This window comes from Bos taurus, chromosome 2 (genome assembly GCF_002263795.3).
Source record: "Bos taurus isolate L1 Dominette 01449 registration number 42190680 breed Hereford chromosome 2, ARS-UCD2.0, whole genome shotgun sequence".
Lineage (NCBI taxonomy): Eukaryota > Metazoa > Chordata > Mammalia > Artiodactyla > Bovidae > Bos > Bos taurus.
In genome coordinates, this window is record NC_037329.1 from 44430068 (window position 1) to 44449809 (window position 19742).

The 19742-nt window shown below is 39.2% G+C and overlaps 1 protein-coding gene across 19 annotated transcripts in view; it reads left to right on the forward strand.

Moving 5' to 3' along the window:
- Nucleotides 1-2984: 2984 nt before the first annotated feature.
- NEB (nebulin) overlaps nucleotides 2985-19742 on the forward strand; it is a 219190-nt gene continuing 202432 nt past the window's right edge. For all 19 annotated transcript variants that reach the window (XM_024980659.2, XM_024980560.2, XM_024980573.2 and 16 more), the window contains exons 1-10: nucleotides 2985-3062; nucleotides 3674-3758; nucleotides 4305-4369; nucleotides 7617-7658; nucleotides 9278-9478; nucleotides 11353-11460; nucleotides 12022-12126; nucleotides 12805-12909; nucleotides 13811-13915; nucleotides 19400-19504. In XM_024980659.2, coding sequence (XP_024836427.1) covers nucleotides 4334-4369; nucleotides 7617-7658; nucleotides 9278-9478; nucleotides 11353-11460; nucleotides 12022-12126; nucleotides 12805-12909; nucleotides 13811-13915; nucleotides 19400-19504 — 807 coding nt within the window. In that variant the 5' untranslated portion in view covers nucleotides 2985-3062; nucleotides 3674-3758; nucleotides 4305-4333. The remainder of the gene's footprint in view (nucleotides 3063-3673; nucleotides 3759-4304; nucleotides 4370-7616; nucleotides 7659-9277; nucleotides 9479-11352; nucleotides 11461-12021; nucleotides 12127-12804; nucleotides 12910-13810; nucleotides 13916-19399; nucleotides 19505-19742) is intronic.

Here is a 19742-nt window from a genome sequence, read left to right on the forward strand (position 1 = left end):
TCCTGAAAGATGATGCTGTGAAAGTACTGCCCTCAATATGCCAGCAAATTTGGAAAACTCAGCAGTGGCCACAGGACTGGAAAAGGTCAGTTTTCATTCCAATCCCAAAGAAAGGCAATGCCAAAGAATGCTCAAACTGCTGCACAATTGCACTCATATCACACGCTAGTAAAGTAATGCTCAAAATTCTCCAAGCCAGGCTTCAGCCATACGTGAACCGTGAACTTCCAGATGTTCAAGCTTGTTTTAGAAAAGGCAGAGGAACCAGAGATCAAATTGCCAACATCTGCTGGATCATCGAAAAAGCAAGAGGGTTCCAGAAAAACATCTATTTCTGCTTTATTGACTATGCCAAAACCTTTGACTGTGTGGATCACAATAAACTGGAAAATTCTGAAAGAGATGGGAATACCAGACCACCTGACCTGCCTCTTGAGAAATTTGTATGCATGTCAGGAAGCAACAGTGAGAACTGGACATAGAACAACAGACTGGTTCCAAATAGGAAAAGGAGTACGTCAAGGCGGTATATTGTCACCCTGCTTATTTAACTTATATGCAGAATACATCATGAGAAATGCTGGACTGGAAGAAGCACAAGCTGGAATCAAGATTGCCGGGAGAAATATCGATAACCTCAGATATGCAGATGACACCACCCTTATGGCAGAAAATGAAAAGGAACTAAAAAGCCTCTTGATGAAGGTAAAAAAGGAGAATGAAAAAGTTTGCTTAAAACTCAGCATTCAGAAAATGAAGATCATGGCATCTGGTCCCATCACTTCATGGGAAATAGATGGGGAAACAGTGGAAACAGTGTCAGACTTTACTTTTTTGGGCTCCAAAATCACTACAAATGGTGACTGCAGCCATGAAATTAAAAGACGCTTACTCCTTGGAAGGAAAGTTATGACCAACCTAGATAGCATATTTTTTTTATCTTTTATTTTTTTAAATTTTATTGTATTTAACTTTACAATATTATATTGGTTTTGCCATATATCAAAATGAATCTGCCACTGGTATACATGTGTTCCCCATCCTGAACCCTCCTCCCTCTTCCCTCCCCATACCATCCCTCTGGGTCGTCCCAGAGGGATGACCAGCCCCAAGCATCCAGTATCGTGCATTGAACCAGTATACTAACGCATATATATGGAATTTAGAAAGATGGTAACAATAACCCTGTATACAAAACAGCAAAAGAGACACTGATGTATAGAACAGTCTTTTGGCATTGAAATATGTATAATATCATATATGAAATGAGTCGCCAGTCTAGATAGCATATTGAAAAGCAGAGACATTACTTTGCCAACAGAGGTCTGTCTAGTCAAGGCTATGGTTTTTCCAGTGGTTACATATGGATGTGAGAGTTGGACTGTGAAGAAAGCTGAGTGCCGAAGAATTGTTGCTTTTGAACTGTGGTGTTGGAGAAGACTCTTGAAAGTCCCTTGGACTGCAAGGATATCCAACCAGTCCATTCTGAAGGAGATCAGCCCTGGGATTTCTTTGGAAGGAATGATGCTAAAGCTGAAACTCCAGTACTTTGGCCACCTCATGCGAAGAGTTGACTCATTGGAAAAGACTCTGATGCTGGGAGGGATTGGGGGCAGGAGGAGAAGGGGACGACAGAGGATGAGATGGCTGGATGGCATCACTGACTCGATGAACATGAGTCTGAGTGAACTCTGGGAGTTGGTGATGGACAGGGAGGCCTGGTGTGCTGTGATTCATGGGGTTGCAAAGAGTTGGACACGACTGAGCGACTGAACTGAACTGCACTGAGGGAGTGAAAAGACATTAGTCAGTGAGAATCACATGCAGGTAGAAAATTGTTGGATAGTTTTTATACAGTGTCTTACACTCTGACTTGCAAATAGAGCATTATTTTCTAATAATATACTGATTTCCATTTTATTTGCTCTTGCTCTTCAGAAATTGAGCCCTTTTGTACCTGCATTCATATTTTGCCTCTCAGAGTCTTCTGAAATAAAAAAGAAATCAATAACCCAATTAGTTACATCTGAGGGAGGCTCTGTCTTCCTAGCAGCTAGGCCTGCTTATGGAGAAGGCAATGGCAACCCACTCTAGTACTCTTGCCTGGAAAATCCCATGGATGGAGGAGCCTGGTAGGCTGCAGTCCATCGGGTCACTAGGAGTCAGAGACGACTGAGAGACTTCACTTTCGCTTTTCACTTTCATGCATTGGAGGAGGAAATGGCAACCCACTCCAGTGTTCTTGCCTGGAGAATTCCAGGGACAGGGGAGCCTGGTGGGCTGCCATCTCTGGGGTCGCACAACGTCGGACACGACTGAAGCGACTTAGCAGCAGCAGCAGCAGGCTTTCTTACAAAAGGAGAAGGTAATGAGTATGATCTTGGCATTCCCCTCACTGGTTTAGTAATAGAAAAATGATGGGGCTAATCTCTCTAATTATGCCCTGTGGGTACCTTAGCTAGCATCACCACAAAGTATTTTCACCTATCACATCATTTTATCACATTTTTAAAAATTGGTTTTACCAACTTGATGTTTTCTGGATCTTATCCCTCTATTTCTTTCATATCAACACCTGTAACTTACCAGGCTCACCAGGTGAGCTGAATAAGAGCGAGTTCATTTATCTCCATGAAGATGGAAAAACTGGTGAGAAGAAAGCAGTTTATAGGAGGGTTAAAGCCCTCAAAGTCATGCTGATTTTCTTCTAAGTTCTTTTGCATGAATATGATATTAAACACAGAGCAGTAGGAAATGAGAGATTAAATCTCAATTTGAACCCCATATGCTGGAAGTTAGGTAAAATTCCATTACATTTGAATACTTCTATGCAAGCAATTTGTTACCCTTTATCCTTTAGTGGAATTGATGAACAGGTGGTTTTCAGAAGATCACTTAGTATATTTAGCTTCTGAAATTTGAGCGACTTGGGATCTGATTGGCTGCTCCAGCCACATGATAATTCGGAGCCCATGTTCCACACCAGCTCTTGTCTGGGGTTGTCAGGAGGGGAGAGTTGGGAGAGGCTTTGCTGCTGAGGAAATTTATTTGGTAGATTGAAGGTAAGGCCAATTTATGGTTTTTTTTCTGTAATATTCTTTTAGGAGAAGTTTTACAACTTCCCTTGAGGTATTTTCCAAACTCTGGGTCTTAACTGGGGAAATGAGTGATGCGAACCTGACTAGGAAAGTCTATAACCCTGTGACCCAGCTCAGGTCTTGCTTATACCTGACATGTAGTGTGTGATTAAATCCTATACTAACCAACTTCCTGCTTGACCCAGTTGGCTATCTTGTCTAATGAATTTTTTTTTATGTTTTTGCCTTTGTTTTTCCTTTTTTCTAAATATATTAGTATGAAAAAAGATCTATGTCCTTCGTTCCTATATTTATCTGGTTCTACCGGACTTCATTTGACTCAGAAGGAGCGGCAGTTTTGCTAGCTTAACAAAACCAGCCACAGCTGGGGTATTGGTTTACAAGCAAATATCTTTGGGCGAAGGGACAGCTGCTTCAAAACATCATCTACTTTTACCCAGAGAGAGAGAGTCCTCTCTGGCGTCAAAGAAGGCCTTGGGAGATCCCTTTGCTGGTTCCTGAATTAGCAACTTGGGCCCAAGACCCACATCTCGAATGAACTTCAGTCAATGCTTTAACCATTTGCTGTTTTTCAGGTTTGATCAGAGCTACAGAAACGAAAGAGGAAAAATCCGTACAAGCCAATGGTGTTTGAGAAGAAAATAACCCCGTTGCCTTGAGGTTTCTATTTTTTCTTTTCAAGTCCGTTGACAGATTTATTTTTATGTGTTCTAATTTGAAGCATAGGCTCTATTGCATACAATGTCGTGTAACAGGATGGAGACCAAAGGCAGCCCTCTTAGAATTTTGGCGCTACCAGGAAGAACTCCAGCTTTTTTCTGAAAGCCAAGTTGAACTTTCCCTAAAATTTTTCCCTGAAATTTTGCTTGAAATTTTTTTTTTTTTCCTCCAAGTATTTGGAAACGTAAATACTCTGTTCCTTTGACTCCAAACCCTCTCATTCTGTCACCTCAGCTTCATTTTACAACTTGAACTAGACGGATCATATAGCTAGAAGTAGCAATACGAAACACATTCCAGAGGGAATTGAGAAATTGGAAGCCTGTTTTTTTAGACCAGAATTTACATATCTCCTCTCACTTAGCCTGCAAAAATACATGAGTATATAGAACAGATTAGCCTCTAATTCTGTTTTTATAATATTATAACGTGATTTCAGACCTGGGGGTAGATTCTAATGGATTTTCGTTTGTCTGGAATATGAAGTTTGTAGGTGCCACTACTACTCTGGGAAAATGGCAGATGACGAAGAATATGAGGAGGTGGTGGAGGTAAGATTTTTAAAACTTCTGAGTCTGACAAGTGTATTTATGTGGCGATAGTCAAAGCCGTGTGGGTGAATTAATTGTTTGAAAACTACATTGTCTATTATAACTTCACAAAGAGTCATCGTTAAAGCATAAGAAAAGGAGTATTTTTACGTTCCGTTTCACTATAATTATGTGGGATTAGAACTGAAAAGAAGTATCACTGTTACCCATCTTTGCTTTTCTTTAAATTCACCAAAAAAAAAAAAGTATGGGGTAAAGTATGGATTTTCAACTGTCTGCTGAAACTACCTTCTTCCCCACTTCCCAGCCCCTGTAGCCAAAGGAACAGAGGAAACGAAGAGAAAGTTCTGAGAACTGAATCCTATTTCTTAATGTTTGCACAGCCACAGAGGGAAAAAGAGCTACTTACTCCTTGTTTCAGCAAGCTAATTATCTGTTTAGGGTGAAATGGATTAAGCGTTCAGAGAAATATATATATGTGAGATATATGTATATGTAAGAGTTTATACATGTGTATATGTGCACACACACAAACAGGTAGAAATCATGGGGCTCACAAGTGACAGTTGGAGCCATACTTCCCCACAAACTCCATCCTATTTACCCAAGGGAACAAGACTAGCTTTTGCATTTGAATTTTGAAAAAGAACAAAAGACCATAGTGGGCATCTTGAAAAATTCCTTCAAGGTTATTGAGATATCTGACATGATTTATAAAGTTGTTGCTTTATATTTATTTTATTTTAGTTTTTATTATATTGTGGTTTTTCTTTACCACTTCTTGCCTTTACCATCCATGTAAATATATTGCCAATGAAATCTGTAAGTCCTTAACAATTACCAATTAACAATGATGATTTAAACATGTGAAAATATCTCTTAAGTGCTCGAGATACATAGAAGCAGTTTTGAAATCTGTGCTTTTTAGTAAGAGTGAAATTTAAGTTACCCAGAATCAAATTCCAAATGAACATGCCAAAATCTATCTTTAGAATATTATTTTATTTGACAGTTTATACTTAGATCAAGAAAATTGCTTTTATTATTGAAGGATATGAAGGGAAAAACAGACTGACCTTCATTCAATGTAACATTCAACCTCTCTGGTTCAAATGCCAAAAGCCAGATTCTTCAGTGTGCAATATTTTCACTTGGGCACATTTTACATACATCCCTGCTGGTCAGAATAATCATTGTCAAGCACTTACACAATTATAAATTGCCTTCTGTATGATGGTAATACCAGGAATACCTTTTAGCCTCCATCTTAAATATGCCTTGTCTTCCTTAAAATAATGGTGTTAACTGATCATTGGAAATTGCCCTTAGAACTAGATTTGAAGGATTTAACCAGATGTCATAAAAATGGAGGAGGCTATTTTTAGGCATCTTTTCCTTGCCATATTGTTCCCTGTTTCTGGGACCAGCAGGTGATAAACTAATAGACTTTCTGCCAGAGAGAATTGAACCAAGGTCTCTCTGACCTCAAAAGATGCCATGAGAATGGATTGGTGGCAGATTTAAGGCAATAGGTAGGGAGGAATTCACAAAACTAGAACTAGCTATAAAGATATTTCTCCTGGGGTTCTTGGACAACTGAATAAAGTTGTACTGTCATTCTCTAGTCAAATTTAAACTTAGTACATCTTTGCCTTTTCCTTTCTTTCATCATACTATCTATTTAGTGGCACACATCTAAAAAAAAAAAGTGAGATTTGGCTTACAAGTTAATGCCAACCATTTGGATAATGTTGCCTTTTTTTGTAAGCTTTTTTCTGACATATTTACTAATGATGAGAGCTTAGCAAAGGTAAAATTGGAAGGCTACCAAAGAGCTGCTTTTACTTGGATGCTAAGAAAATCCAAAATAGTTGTAAATCATTCACTTTAGTTGAAAACTTTTCAAGTCACTGCTGTTTTGTGTGGCCAGAAAAAAATGGTTCCATGTAGATCAGCATCAAATAGCATTCCCTAAAGTGTCCAAATGGTATTTCCCATGTGATGAAGACATAGCACATAAAAGAGATTCTCTGTCCTGTAAGAGCTCGTGATTTCTGTTGCTATGTGTAAGGACACAGAGACAAAATTGGATTTCAAAAAAAAAAAAAAATAGTACAGGAGCAGAGGAAGCATAAGAGTGGGAGACATTAAGCAACTTTTATGCTAATTTTATTGCAAGTGAAACAGAGCATGTGGCCTATGGACCATAATTCAGTAATCTGATGAGAGATCATTTAACCAAGGGCAAAAGAAAGGAGGCCCCTGAGGGAAATTTTGCCTTCAATGTTTTTTTTTTCCCTCCATCCCAAGTATATGTTTTGGTGGTCAAGAAAAAATGAAGCATAAAATGTTACTCGTTTTGTTAACTGAGAAAATGAGCCAAGTGGTTTCATTTTATCCCTTTTCTGTATGCCTTGGCCTAAACCATTCTTTCCTTCTGTTCATCCAGCAAAGCTGGGTGATGCTAAGGGCAGGATTCCACTCTCCTTACGCATCTGAAACAAAATGTCAGCCAGTTCTTATCCACATCTATTTATTGCTAGTGATGTCAGAAGTAGTACAAAAGTAGATTTGATTTCAGATCCAGCCTGCAGGCACCTCAGAACTATCAGTGGCAAACTGCTGCCTAACTTCCCCACATTTTGTGATGAGGAATCTCATTGTAGCACCCCTTTCAGGACCTTCATGTTACCAGAAGGGACCTATTCGTAACTCCAGAAGAAACTCTTACTACTTAGTCATCAGGTGATATAGGGATAATTAAGATGTGTATATGCTTTCAGATCTATCATTTTCATGAGAATGATATTTTAAAATTTTATTTACACTGAGGTTTCTGAGGTTTTTTTTTGTCAGCAAACAGTGAGTTTTTTTTATCACAGTTCCTCTCTGCCCAGTGCACACACTCAAGATATTGTTATTATATTCTCAGCAAACTCTGAGAGTACCATAAGAAAACATTTTATTTCTCAAGCAAAATAGCTTCACCAGATAAATAGCCATCCTCAGATACCTTTCTCATCACCCTGCATCTCCTTGTCCAATCTGATGGCTTTCACTGTGGCTACTCTGATGTTTCACATAGTTGAAATGGGTCCCAAAATATGAACAGCCCCCGCCATCTACTTCCTTCCCACCAATGTTGAAAACCAACTGGACTAATGAAATAAACTAAGTGGTTTAACTGAGGCAAAGCAGAGGTGATTCCTGCTTTGGTTCTAATGATACCTTTGTTCTCTATTTCTAGTATTACACAGAGGAGACAGTCTATGAAGAGGTGCCAGGGGAGGTAAGATCCAGCCCACATCTGAACAGGCTGCATGCTCAATAAAGCAGAAGGTTTTCTCCTTTCTCAGACTCCCAGGGCCACCAAGCTGGCAAAAGGGAGAATCTGGAGGTCACTCACCTATGTGCCCAGCAGCCAGCAGTATACATGTGAATGTTACGTGTTTTTACTATTCAATATATCCAAAATGGCTAGGGATGGTTCCATTACTTGGGTGATATTTTTTGGTGTAGGTGATGTTTATTAGAATAATGCGATTGGCTATCACCACTCTCTGCAACAAAGGTGGGGCCTTGGACTTGAGATTTGCGTGGGGACCAGCAGTTTCACTGTGTAGAGTCATAACTTCTTGGGCACCAACTCTGCTCAAAAGAAATGAAGCCTCCAAGCCTTTTTCCTTGATGATAACGATAAAATGCTACTTAGAGTTTGGCACATTAGGAATTCTGAGAAAGTCATTTCCATAAATATTCTAAACTGGGACTTTTTCTTTTTTCAAGCTGAAATGTCTCTCATGCTTAATTTTCTGCATGGAGCTGCTGCTTTTAAGCATGACACATGGTGATATGGATGCCTAACCCTGAAACCTGCATAAAAACTAACAACTGTAGATTTTGTAAACTGGTTAGTTTCTCACCATCAACCATACATCAGTAGTAAGGGGCGGAGAGCAATCTATTAGCAATGATCTGACACAAATCAGGTTGTGTGTCATAGATGTACAATTTCCTTATTATTTAGGTTTCTCTTTTTCCTAATTGATGCTGGAACTCTTCCTTTAGTACAGATGATATAAGCTGGGAAGGAAATTTTACTCTGAGATGCATTGAAAATTTAACTGCTTATCTACTTTTCTTACACATTTTTTAACTTTGGATTAGACCCAAACTTTGGACCTTGGTTTCTTCCACTATAAAGTCTATTGTAATAAGCAGCAGTTTCCCACCTACCACATACTGTTGTGAAGCTAACTACCCCATTATGTTGTCATCATCATTCATGTTCACGTAGGCATTTATTAGTGTAAATGGCACTCTAGTTCACTTTAATTAACTAAGCCAAGAGAATGGTAATCACTTGTATTATTGATGTGATTCATTTTTTCAAATTCATCATTCTTTGTCTCATGTAACGGAATAAACACCTGAAGAACAAGCAACTTTTTCTTAGAATCATTTAAAAGTTAATATTAAAATAAAGATTCGAGCTTTGTTTGCCTTCATTTATTTTGTTCCCTGATCCCGGTTTGCTTTCACTTTACCATGCAGTTTAAGAAGATTTTTAAATGATTGAGAATATTTTTGTTTTATTTTTATCCTATCTTCAAGTGTTCCTTTAGGCAAATGGAGTTTTAAGGCAATGTTGCAAGTAGGTAAGAAGTAACTTTTTTGTTCCAGGCAATCTGACACAGTCAGCATTCAGACTTATGTAACATAATGTGCCTTCATGTGGATATGGCATGTGATTTCCTGCTTTGGCCTGTTTTAGATGTGAAGTATTAATAACACCAGGAATATCGATCTGACTTGAAGTTAGAATAACGTATATCAAGATCATAGTATTACAGTTTTTACTTTCATAACATTGTCAAATTTTGATACAACTTCATGCCAAATTTTCAGACAAGAACAAGATTCTATGAAACTACGACAACAAGGACATCTGACTATGAGCAATCAGAAACCTCCAGACCGGCCCTGGCACAGCCAGTACCTGAAAAGCCGGTGGAGAGGAAGAGGGTTATTCGAAAGAAGGTGGACCCTTCAAAGTTCATGACCCCCTACATTGCACACAGTCAGAAAATGCAGAATCTCTTTAGCACAGTAAGTTTCAAAAAACTTCTACTTATGTGGTTTTACTGCTGAGAAATTACTGGTCTCAACCAACTGTGTTTTGGATGCTGGCTGGACTTTGTTTCTCAACATTGTATGAGACAAAACTTATTTTACAGAAATATAATGTCTCAAAACTCTTGAATTCTGCTTTCACGTAATTTACTTGCACCATTGCAGCCAGCTTCAGGGAAAGCATCCTTATTGAAATTATCCTCGCAAAGTAAGCGTAAGGCCAATTGTAAAGAATTTATTGGTGTTTAATCACGATTTGTTTGCCCGTCTAGAACAATGAAATCAGAGTTACAGATTTATAGAGTTAGATATAGATTTAGTTGAAATCAGTTCACATAAACTAAATAGCATTTATTTATGCTATGTCTGAGCATGATGCCTCTCTAATAGACTAGCTAACAGTGTCTCTAGGAGGTATAGAGGGAAAAAGAATGTGATCTTTTAAAAAGATCTTAAAATGTGATCTTTCTAAAAGATATTAAAAAACCAAGATCAGGCTAAGAAAACTTACCTGAAATTGAGGATCAGAGTGTTCTGTAACCTGAAACAGAAGTATTTTAACTGGCTGCACATCGAATTTCCCTAAGATTCTATGAGCTCTAAGACTACTGATGCCCAGGTTGTGCTAGTTTATTTGTCCAGGCAGCCTTGGGACCTGTAGAGGATTTTGAAAACTTCCCAGGTTCTAATGGGCAGCCCACACTGAGAATCACTGCTCTTGAAGATGCCTGTCTTTAAATTTCCATGTCCAATTCTATAAGTTACACTGACTGGCAGCAGGTTTAAACCCTTTAAATGGAGCTAACTTGTTGATTGTCCAGGGTAGACTGAGGTCTCAGTAAGTGGCCTGATTGCACATCTTCTGGAGGCTTAAAAAAAGATGAAAAGTACTTGGGGAGCATCAGGTTATATAGGATTAATGCTTATGTCAAAAGCATCATGTTGCGGTTGGCCAATAAGTATTCATTTCTGGTCGAGTGTTAACTACTAGGGACTGTTTGGTAAATTTCTACTTCAGAGTCTTGAATCATTCAAAATTTAGGTTTTCTAAGACCAAGATTTTTAAAAACAAAATTATCTTACCTCTTTTATCACTGCAGTATTCATCAAAGATAGAAAAATTTATTGTCAATTTATTGCCATAAACACCTCATTAATTCAAACAGTAATATCCTAGAATTTCTGATAGTCTGAACAAAATGTTGGCAAAGGTTTGTAATATTTTTAAAGTGGTTAGAAATGAAGTCAGTAGTATAATTTAGATTGTTGACTATTCCACTCAAGAGTCTTTTTGAAGTATTAATAATGATAAATTATGCATATTACTGTTAAAGCAAGAACTCATATATTTAGCAGAAATAATAAAATTTCATTCCTTCTCAAAATTCTTCATAATTTATACTTCCCATTAATTCAGATGGTGTCTCAGTTATCCAAATCACTGAGATTTAGCTGCAACTTCTGAACTGAATGTTTTTTCATTGTATTAGCAATCAAATCTTTTTAGACTTGTCTAAATTTCTATATTTCCTAAAATTATTGAGGTTCCAGCTTTTCATGTGTGAATTCAGACAATAAAAATATTGAAAGAACCATTTGAGGGCATTTCCAAGACAATAGTTTATAGTAAAATTTCTACTCTCAGTATTCAGCCATGCTTGGGAAGAGCAATTAATATATCTATTTTAGTTTCTGTTGAGAATCAGAGTAGGGGACAAAAACAAAGCTGTTATAACTGATAATTGTTATAACTTGAAGGATTAAAAAAATAAGACAGGATGTATGTATTGTCTGTAATTTCTGCTGCTGTGTTGTCATGCTTTAGGCTAATAATCTGATGTCTTTTTTAGAATAAATACAAGGAGAACTATGAGAAAGCAAAAGGGAAGCCATACGCCATCACAACCGATACCCCAGAACTTCGCAGAATCAAGAAAGTTCAAGATCAACTCAGTGAGGTGGGCCGCATTGCTAAAATAGAGGAGAGAGTCATTTCAGAAATGTCCCTACCACTGGGAATCAGTTCAGTTCAGTTCAGTCGCTCAGTCGTGTCCGACTCTTTGCGACCCCATGAATCGCAGCACGCCAGGCCTCCCTGTCCATCACCAACTCCCGGAGGGCTTTAAATAGGTGTAGAGAGAATAAGGGGTCAAATGACTGTGAGCCAGTCTAAAAATATACAAGAAGCATTGGACATAGATTATGTTGCTCTAAATGTGAACCTAAAGAGACTTCTAAAAGCTTGGCTTAAAGGTAGTATGAGATGGGAATTCAAACTCACTGAGACTATCCATTCTGGTGCACAGGGAGGCTGAAATTTGGGTGGGAAAACAGACAATCAGTGAATACAGGTGCTCTATGGATAGTTGGAGTTCACAGCCTTCTACCTAAAAGGCAGAAACTTGACTTTGGATGCAGACGTAGAGTGATTGGGTCAATGTTCTTTATTATAAGATATTTTAAAATATATTCATATATTCATGCCTGTCATGGGTTCTAATTGTGCATTATTTTGGCAGGTTAAGTATCGAGTGGATGGCGATGTTGCTAAAACTATTTGTCACGTCGACGAAAAAGCAAAGGACATTGAACATGCAAAGAAAGTGTCGCAGCAAGTCAGTAAGGTAACAAGGTTGTGGTATGGATGGCTGGAATCCCAGGTAGCATGTGCATTATAACTGCCTGGCCTTGGAGGAGAAAACTGAACAGGCCAGATCCTGCTCATCAGTTCCAACGCGAGCCCACAGGCATGGTGGGGTCTAACAGCCACACATGTCAGGCAGTCTGTACCAGTGACTGAAGTGGACCATCAAAGCTATGGGGGTTGAAAAGCCCAGGACCTCAGCTCCAGCTACAGAATTCAGTTCCAGTGTCTCCAGAGTCTTTTTTTTTTCTTTTTAAGAAGTTGGGAGGTGAATTTTTAATGAGAAATCTCCAAACTTCAAATGTAAGCAATTAATTAAAAATATTTTAAAAATACCATCTAAGTCAAACACATCTACCATCCAAGTTCAGCCAATGACTGACAGGTTTCAACCTTTGAAAAGAATCTGTAGAGAATCAGAATCATGATTCAATTGACCAAATTAGACTTTTCAAGTGAAAGCTTACTAATGCAGGGAAAGTATCATGGGATGTCGACCTGGTCAACATTTCCATAATTGATGCTGGTGTCACTTCAGCACACTTCAGCCTTCACGTGAGGACAACCTGAGTGTGGGTGACTCTTCTCCTTTGTGCCCTAAACCCTCATGCCTTTGGGGGAGACATCAAGCCACAGGTTCTGTGCTCTTTCTGTGCAGGTTTTATACAAGCAGAACTGGGAAGACACCAAGGATAAGTACCTGCTTCCTCCTGATGCCCCTGAACTTGTCCAGGCCATCAAGAACACAGCTATGTTCAGTAAGGTAGGGGCCTCTGCTCAGTTGCTACTTGTCTTCTTGTGTTCTCCCACTGCATCACACAGAGGGGTACCTGCAAACTCTGCCTAATCTAAAATATGGTCCCCCAGCCATTTTGTGAGTAGCCTTGAGGCATGTGGGGCTGCAGGGATCAGGCTGGCTAAGAGGAACTGAGAGAAATGTTCCTGGGCCTAATGGAGGAGAGGGTCTGAACAACTGGGGAAGAGTGCATGGGGAAAACAAAGATGTGCCTGAGGGGAGAGGGGGCTTCCCTGGCAGTCCTGTGGTTAAGACTTCGCCTTCCAATGCAGCAGGTGAGGGTTCGATCCCTGATTGGGGAGTTAAGATCCCATGTGTCTCATGGCCAAAAAACCAAAAACATAAAATAGAAGCAATATTGTAACAAATTCAATAGAGACTTAAAAAAAATTGTCCACATTCAAAAAAAAAAAAAAAAAAGATGCACCTGAAAACCAGTTCTGAGACCCACAAAGACCCACAAAGTATACAGCCCACACTATACGTTGGACATGCCTGGCTGTCACTCTTATTAAAGGTTTAATTTTCTCACTTGTATTAAAGGTTTATTAAAGGTTTAAACACAAAAATTATGCTAAGTGCTTCCTGGCTCCTTACACTTTCCTTAGTACTAGTTGCAGAAGGCAGGTAAAGTCAAAGATGAAACACAATGAGACACATCTGCTCTGCAGTAAATAAGATGCGTCAGAACAAGCCAGGTAAGCTATTGATAAACATGACTTAGATGGAATGGGATCTGTGGATTCCACTTACCTTTGCTCTCCCTTTGCCCCGGGTTCTATATGCCACTGATGGATGAATTCAGAAGTATATATGTCAAGTCAGTGTGTTCTCACATTCTCGTAACTTTCACTCTTCTCTGATTTAGAAACTATACACTGAAGACTGGGAAGCTGACAAAACTATGTTTTATCCGTATAATGATAGCCCGGAGCTGAGGAGGGTCGCGCAAGCCCAGAAAGCTCTCAGTGACGTAAGTGCAGTGCAGTGCTCACATTTGAGAGTGTGCAATCAGGACACCTTGAATTAGGACACACTTCTTCTAGCCCAAAGTTCATTGCAACTCTTCGTTTAAAAAGACTAAATGCTATTGGAACTTCCTTGGCAGTCCAGTGGTTAAGACTTTGTCTTCCAATGCAAGGGGTACAGGTTCAGTCTCTGGTCAGGGAGCTAAGATCCTGCATGCCTCATGGCCAACAAAAAAAAAAACCCCAAAACATAAAACAGAATCAATATTGTAATGAATTCCAAAAAGACTTTTAAAAAATAGTCCACATCAAAAAAAATCTTTAAAAGAAAGGATTAAATGCTACTATTGCAGAGGAATATATTTCAAATTATAATTCATGAAGCCTAATTTAAACTAGATTTTATAATTTATATTAGATATTATTTAGTCTCATGCTCTCCTCTTACTGGTGAGGAAGCTGAGTCTAAGGTCACATTAGTAGTCTGTGGCAGAGCTCAGATCAAAAGCCTTGTCTTGTGATCCCAAGACCAAAGTTCTTTCCACTAGAACATGTGTCCTTCCATCACCTTGGCTGGAGTTAAGTTTCTCTGTGACAATAGAGTGGCATTTAAAAAAAACTTTTGGGGATTATAGCCACTTCGGAAAGTATTGAGTGAACAATGTTATGAAGGATTTTGATTTGCTGTCTTAAGTGTAAGTCTGAACTGTGGTAGTCCCCTTCTTCTGCAGGGGGATCTGACTACATACTTGTCCAAACATCTTAGTGTGGTTATTTCACAAACAGCGCCTCCCATAGAGCATATGTAGGGGATATTTTAGAGTTAGTTTAAAAAAAAAAATCAGCAGCACTACTGGCCAGAATTTTAGTATCCTAGACCTTGAAAACTTTATCAGAGGAACTTAAAAAGGAGTAATAGAATCCTTAGTGTTGAAAGCAGCAGCAGAGACCCCAACCTCAGCCTTGTTTTGGCTAGCCCTTGTTTTGAGGTACTTTATTTCTTGATCCCTTGATCTGCTAGAGGCCATATTGAAAATAAGACTGCTCTAGTCTTCAGGGAAACTGTATTATAGAATGAGACTTTTATTCTCTTATATTCAATAGACCCTGAAGCTCTTACATTCAATATGGACTTAAGTCACTTGGCATTTTGAGACTCATCAGGATTTACTTCCAGTGCATCTTAGGATCCCATCTTGTCCTGATTATACCCATCTTGTCCAGTTACACATATGAATATGAGTTATACATACTCATTTGAAGGTATCTCCAACTTTTGAGGTCTATTTTTTTAGTTCCTATCACTTGATATCAACTAAGTTTAATAGGCATATTTCTATCCTAGTTTTCATATAACTGATGGAAATATAACAGATATAATCCTATCCTTCTATAGGGTAAGCTAGAAAATAAGCATAACAAAATTTTAAAGCCATTAGTAAAAATCAGTTTTAATGTGTGGGGACCTTCTGCTTCTCTTAAGATGAGCTTTTTGGCTTTGTATCTCATGAATAAACAGTGTTGTTGTGTGGCCTTTATCAAATGATCAATAATTTTTTAATTAGAAGACCATTATGCATGCATACCTGCCAGGATGAAAAAGTACCACAAGAAATTTTCATCCTTTCTCCTGAGAATTTAAAATCAGGCTGGTAAGATGAAAGTGATATATACTAACAACAAGAGAAAAGTTTTTAAAAAACCCACAAGCTCTACAGTGTGGTATTTGCTAAGACAGGAATATGTGACTAATGAGAGAAAGCTGTGTGGAAGTGGAGATCCAGAGGGAATAAGTAGTGATGAACATTAAAGGCATTTTGTGGAGAGAGAGTGCTGGACAAAGGGACATACATGATGTGAGTCTGGAGTTTTAGGGGACAAAGAGATTGAATGCTTCTTGTGATAAACCATAATGGAAAAGAATGTATATATGTGCATAACTGGGTAACTTTGCTATACAGCAGAATTTGGCACAACATTGTAAATCAACTATACTTTGATTAAAATAATTTAAAAAAAGAAAAATGAATGCTCTGGGTGCTGAGTTAGGCAGGCACTTGTAAGAAACAGGTAGCAGGACCTTGAAAATCAGACAAAATAACTTTGATATGATGTCTCTCATTGCCTACCATATCATAAGATTTTGGTGAGAAAAATAACATGATAAAAGTAGAATCTGAAGAAATTTTGATGGACCATATGGTAGATTGAGACTAGAAAACATCATGATTTATAGAATACTATTTTAGTAATATAGACAAATCGGGATGATGGAGACAAAGGAGAGGAAGAAAGGAATCTGATGTTAATAAATGTTTTAAAGTGTTAATGACATTTAGATATTGGAGACAAAGGTGAGAAAGGAAATATCCATGAGTTTGTGACAAAGTCCTGGTAGTCTAGGCGAACAGGGGTACAGGTGATAACAATACTTTAGTGAAAAAAGAAAGAGTCGATATAATGGAAGAAACATTCAGGTCAAGGCATTTGCACAGGTGTGAGATCAGTACAAGAGATTAATATTTGAGAGTCAAATAATTTTTAAAATGTGACAACTTCAGACATGAGAATATATGAAGGAGGCAAACGGCGGATGGCCAAGGGCAGAGTTCTGGAGGATACCTACTCTTAGGACACCTGGGTAGGGGCCAGGAGAAGACAGAACCAATGACCAGAGAAGTTGAAGGGGAACCTGGAAATACTATGTCATGTAAACCTAGGGAGAGGTTTCCAAGAAGGCATTTAATCACCAGATGTCTCCTCTTACCCATAAAAAGGAGAGATGAAGGGTCACCTCCATGCCACCCTAGTGCTATGGCCTTTGAACAATCAGAGTTGACTGCATTTTTTTTAATATACCTCAATAGAGGACATAATAAAGAGGGACATATAATAATGAAGTAGAGTCTTCTTTTTCTTGCCTCAGAAAGACTTGGCAGTTGACTTATGGCTTTTATTTTTGTGCTAGACCAAGTATTAGGTTACCAGCATGCCTATTAATACTGCTGTCAGCACCACGGACATCTACAATTATTAGGCACAGAGCCCCAAGCAAGCTGTTGTCCACCGAACATGCCACTGGCTAAGCTTGTGGATTTTGAGCTAAGGGTTTGGTTTCAGAGATTCCCTCTCCTTTTGTCCCTCCTAACCCAACTAAGTAGCGACAAAATACTTTGCAAAAACCAAGAGTCTTTAAGTTGATCCAGAGTACTGAATTCTAACTAGACAGAATTCTGAGCAAAGGTTCTTGAGAAACTAGGACTTCTAGATCTGAATTCTCAGAAAACTCTTGACAGGCTGTCATACTTAATAAGCATTCCTCCTAGTAGAATGTTGCTTCCTCCTTAAGGGCTTAGCCAGTCACAGAAAATACAGGTTGCCCTATGCCTAAAGTAAGTCTTCCCTTATTTAAAAGAAAGTAAGCCATGGAATTATTAATAATACAAAAATACTTTAAAATCTGTCTTTTGTGCCCCAATTGATTTAATTTGTGAAAGCATTTCTAATAGGCATTAAGTAGATATTATTAGAATAAGATATAGTTAGATTATGGCTCAATGGGTAAATAATTCACCTGCTATGCAGGAGACACGGGTTTCATCCCTGGGCCATGAAGGACCCCTGGAGAAGGAAAGGGCAACCCACTCCAGTATTCTTGCCTAAAAAAATCCCATGGACAGAGGAACCTGGCAGGCTACAGCCCATGGGGTCTCAAAGAGTTGGACACAACTTAGTGACTAAGCACACACAGACTTGGTTAAAGTATGAAGATGATTGTGACTTTGGAAATAAACGACCTCTTTATAAAAAAAAGATACAGCCACATGGAAGGAGAAATCACTTATAGAAGTCTCACGGCTGAGTAGTAGAAGAATTGGGAGGAAAATTCTCCTTTTCCAACCTCCCCCGATGGCCTCAGTGTGTCAATTCTGACACACTCAGAAGTCAATTATTGAACCCTTGCTCCAGTCAGGTACTCGGCAGGGAAGAGGGTTCCCAAATGAGAGGGGTGTTTTCTGCCATGCCAGACTTCACTGGCATGAGCTCACAGACATGTAAACCAGGTACAGTGTCATCTGATTTGTCATCTGATTTTTTTTTTTTTTTTAAAGGAGGTAAGGGTAGTGGAGTGAGATTCCAGGAGAAGGTCATCAAGACAAAGACTCAAGAGGGGAAATTGTACCTGTCTTGGGATGTGGAGAATGAGTAGCAGTTGGCAGGCAGATGGGGAGAGGGTGGAGTTGGGGCTTCCAGGGAAAGGGAACAGCATGTCTGAGGTTCAGTGAAAGGACTTCATGTGTCTGGGGATCAGTGAATAGTTCTTATTGTTGGAAGTAGGGGTCAAGACTGGTGGAAGAAAAAGAGGAGTCAGTAGTGAAGGGAGAAAAAAAAAAGAGCAGGAGCCAAAGGGATGCATAATGAATAGACGTGGTAAGAGAGCTGTTGAAGCTGTAACCAAAAAAAGGGTAACTGAGAGAGGGAAAATTCAGGGCTATCAAAGGGAGCAGCACCCTGAGTGCAGGACTTGAGCTCTGCCAGGGGTGTTCCCTCCAAACCATGCAGCCGATGAAGGAAGCAGGGATAGGAAAGACAGAAGTGTACAGCCTGTCTTTATGAAACAGGAAGCTGAGAGGAGTATGGAGTTGGTTGGAAGCTGTTGGGGTTTTAGATGAGCCACTGGGAGCAGCGACTGACCAGAGGCACAAAATGGGATGTTCAAGCTTCAGTAAAGGCAAAGTGGCAATTGGGTGCCGTAAACGTACAGTACTCGGCACGGAGCGCCAAGCAAGTTGCTGTTCACAGGACGCACCATGGAGCAGACACAGAAGTTTCAAGCTAATGGTTTGGGTTCAAGAGGCTGTTTCTCCCACCTCTGCACCTTCTTCGGGTGTCCTTTTTAACCCTGCTTATCTGATGGATGGCATGGCAACCCACTCTAGTATTCTTGCCTGGAGAATCCCCATGGACAGAGGAGCCTGGCAGGCTGTGGTCCATGGGGTCGCAAAGAGTCGGACATGATTGAGCAACTAAGCAGCAGCCGCATGGTGCTATCCTGACGGAATCCATAGAGTTGTGTGATTTTCCTCAGCAGCACTCAGTATCCTGGATATTAAGGACAGCCGGGGTGTGTGGTTGACTTGATCCAGAGCGTGGAGAGTTTGTGAGCAGGTGTGATGTAAAGACAAGAGAATGCTGTTGTCAACAAGGAGTTGAGGATGCTGGTTAAGAGAATATTAGTTGTAAATCATGGTGTGGAAACGAATGGAAGGGGATGGAACTAAGGCCAATAGTATTAGAGAAGGAAGATGCAAAGAAATTGAAATCACCAGTAAAGCTGAGAGTAAGGGCCTCTAACATCCAAAAGGATAAATTATGGTGCACTCAAATGTAAGACTTCAAATAAAGGGGAAAACAGTATTTTTTTTTAATGCCAGTAAATGGAATGTGGGAAATAGATTCATGAGCATTCCTGTCTTTTATTTTGTCAGATTGCCTACAAAAAAGGTCTTGCTGAACAGCAAACTCAATTCACATCTCTGCCAGATCCTCCAGATATAGAATTTGCCAAGAAAGTAACCAATCAAGTGAGCAAGGTAAGTAAATAAGGCTGAGACACTGTCTCCCTTGAAAACTGCTACTGAATAATCCAACCATCAGAGAAAGTAATTAAGATAAACCTAAAAACGCAACACAAACACTAGGAGTATTTTGCCTATGTCCCTGAAAACTCTACAACACATCCATTAACACCATGGAACCATGTTAATAAATGCTTGGTCAGCTGGATGACTCAGTGATTGATAAATGGGAAAGTGTGTTTTGAGAACAGAA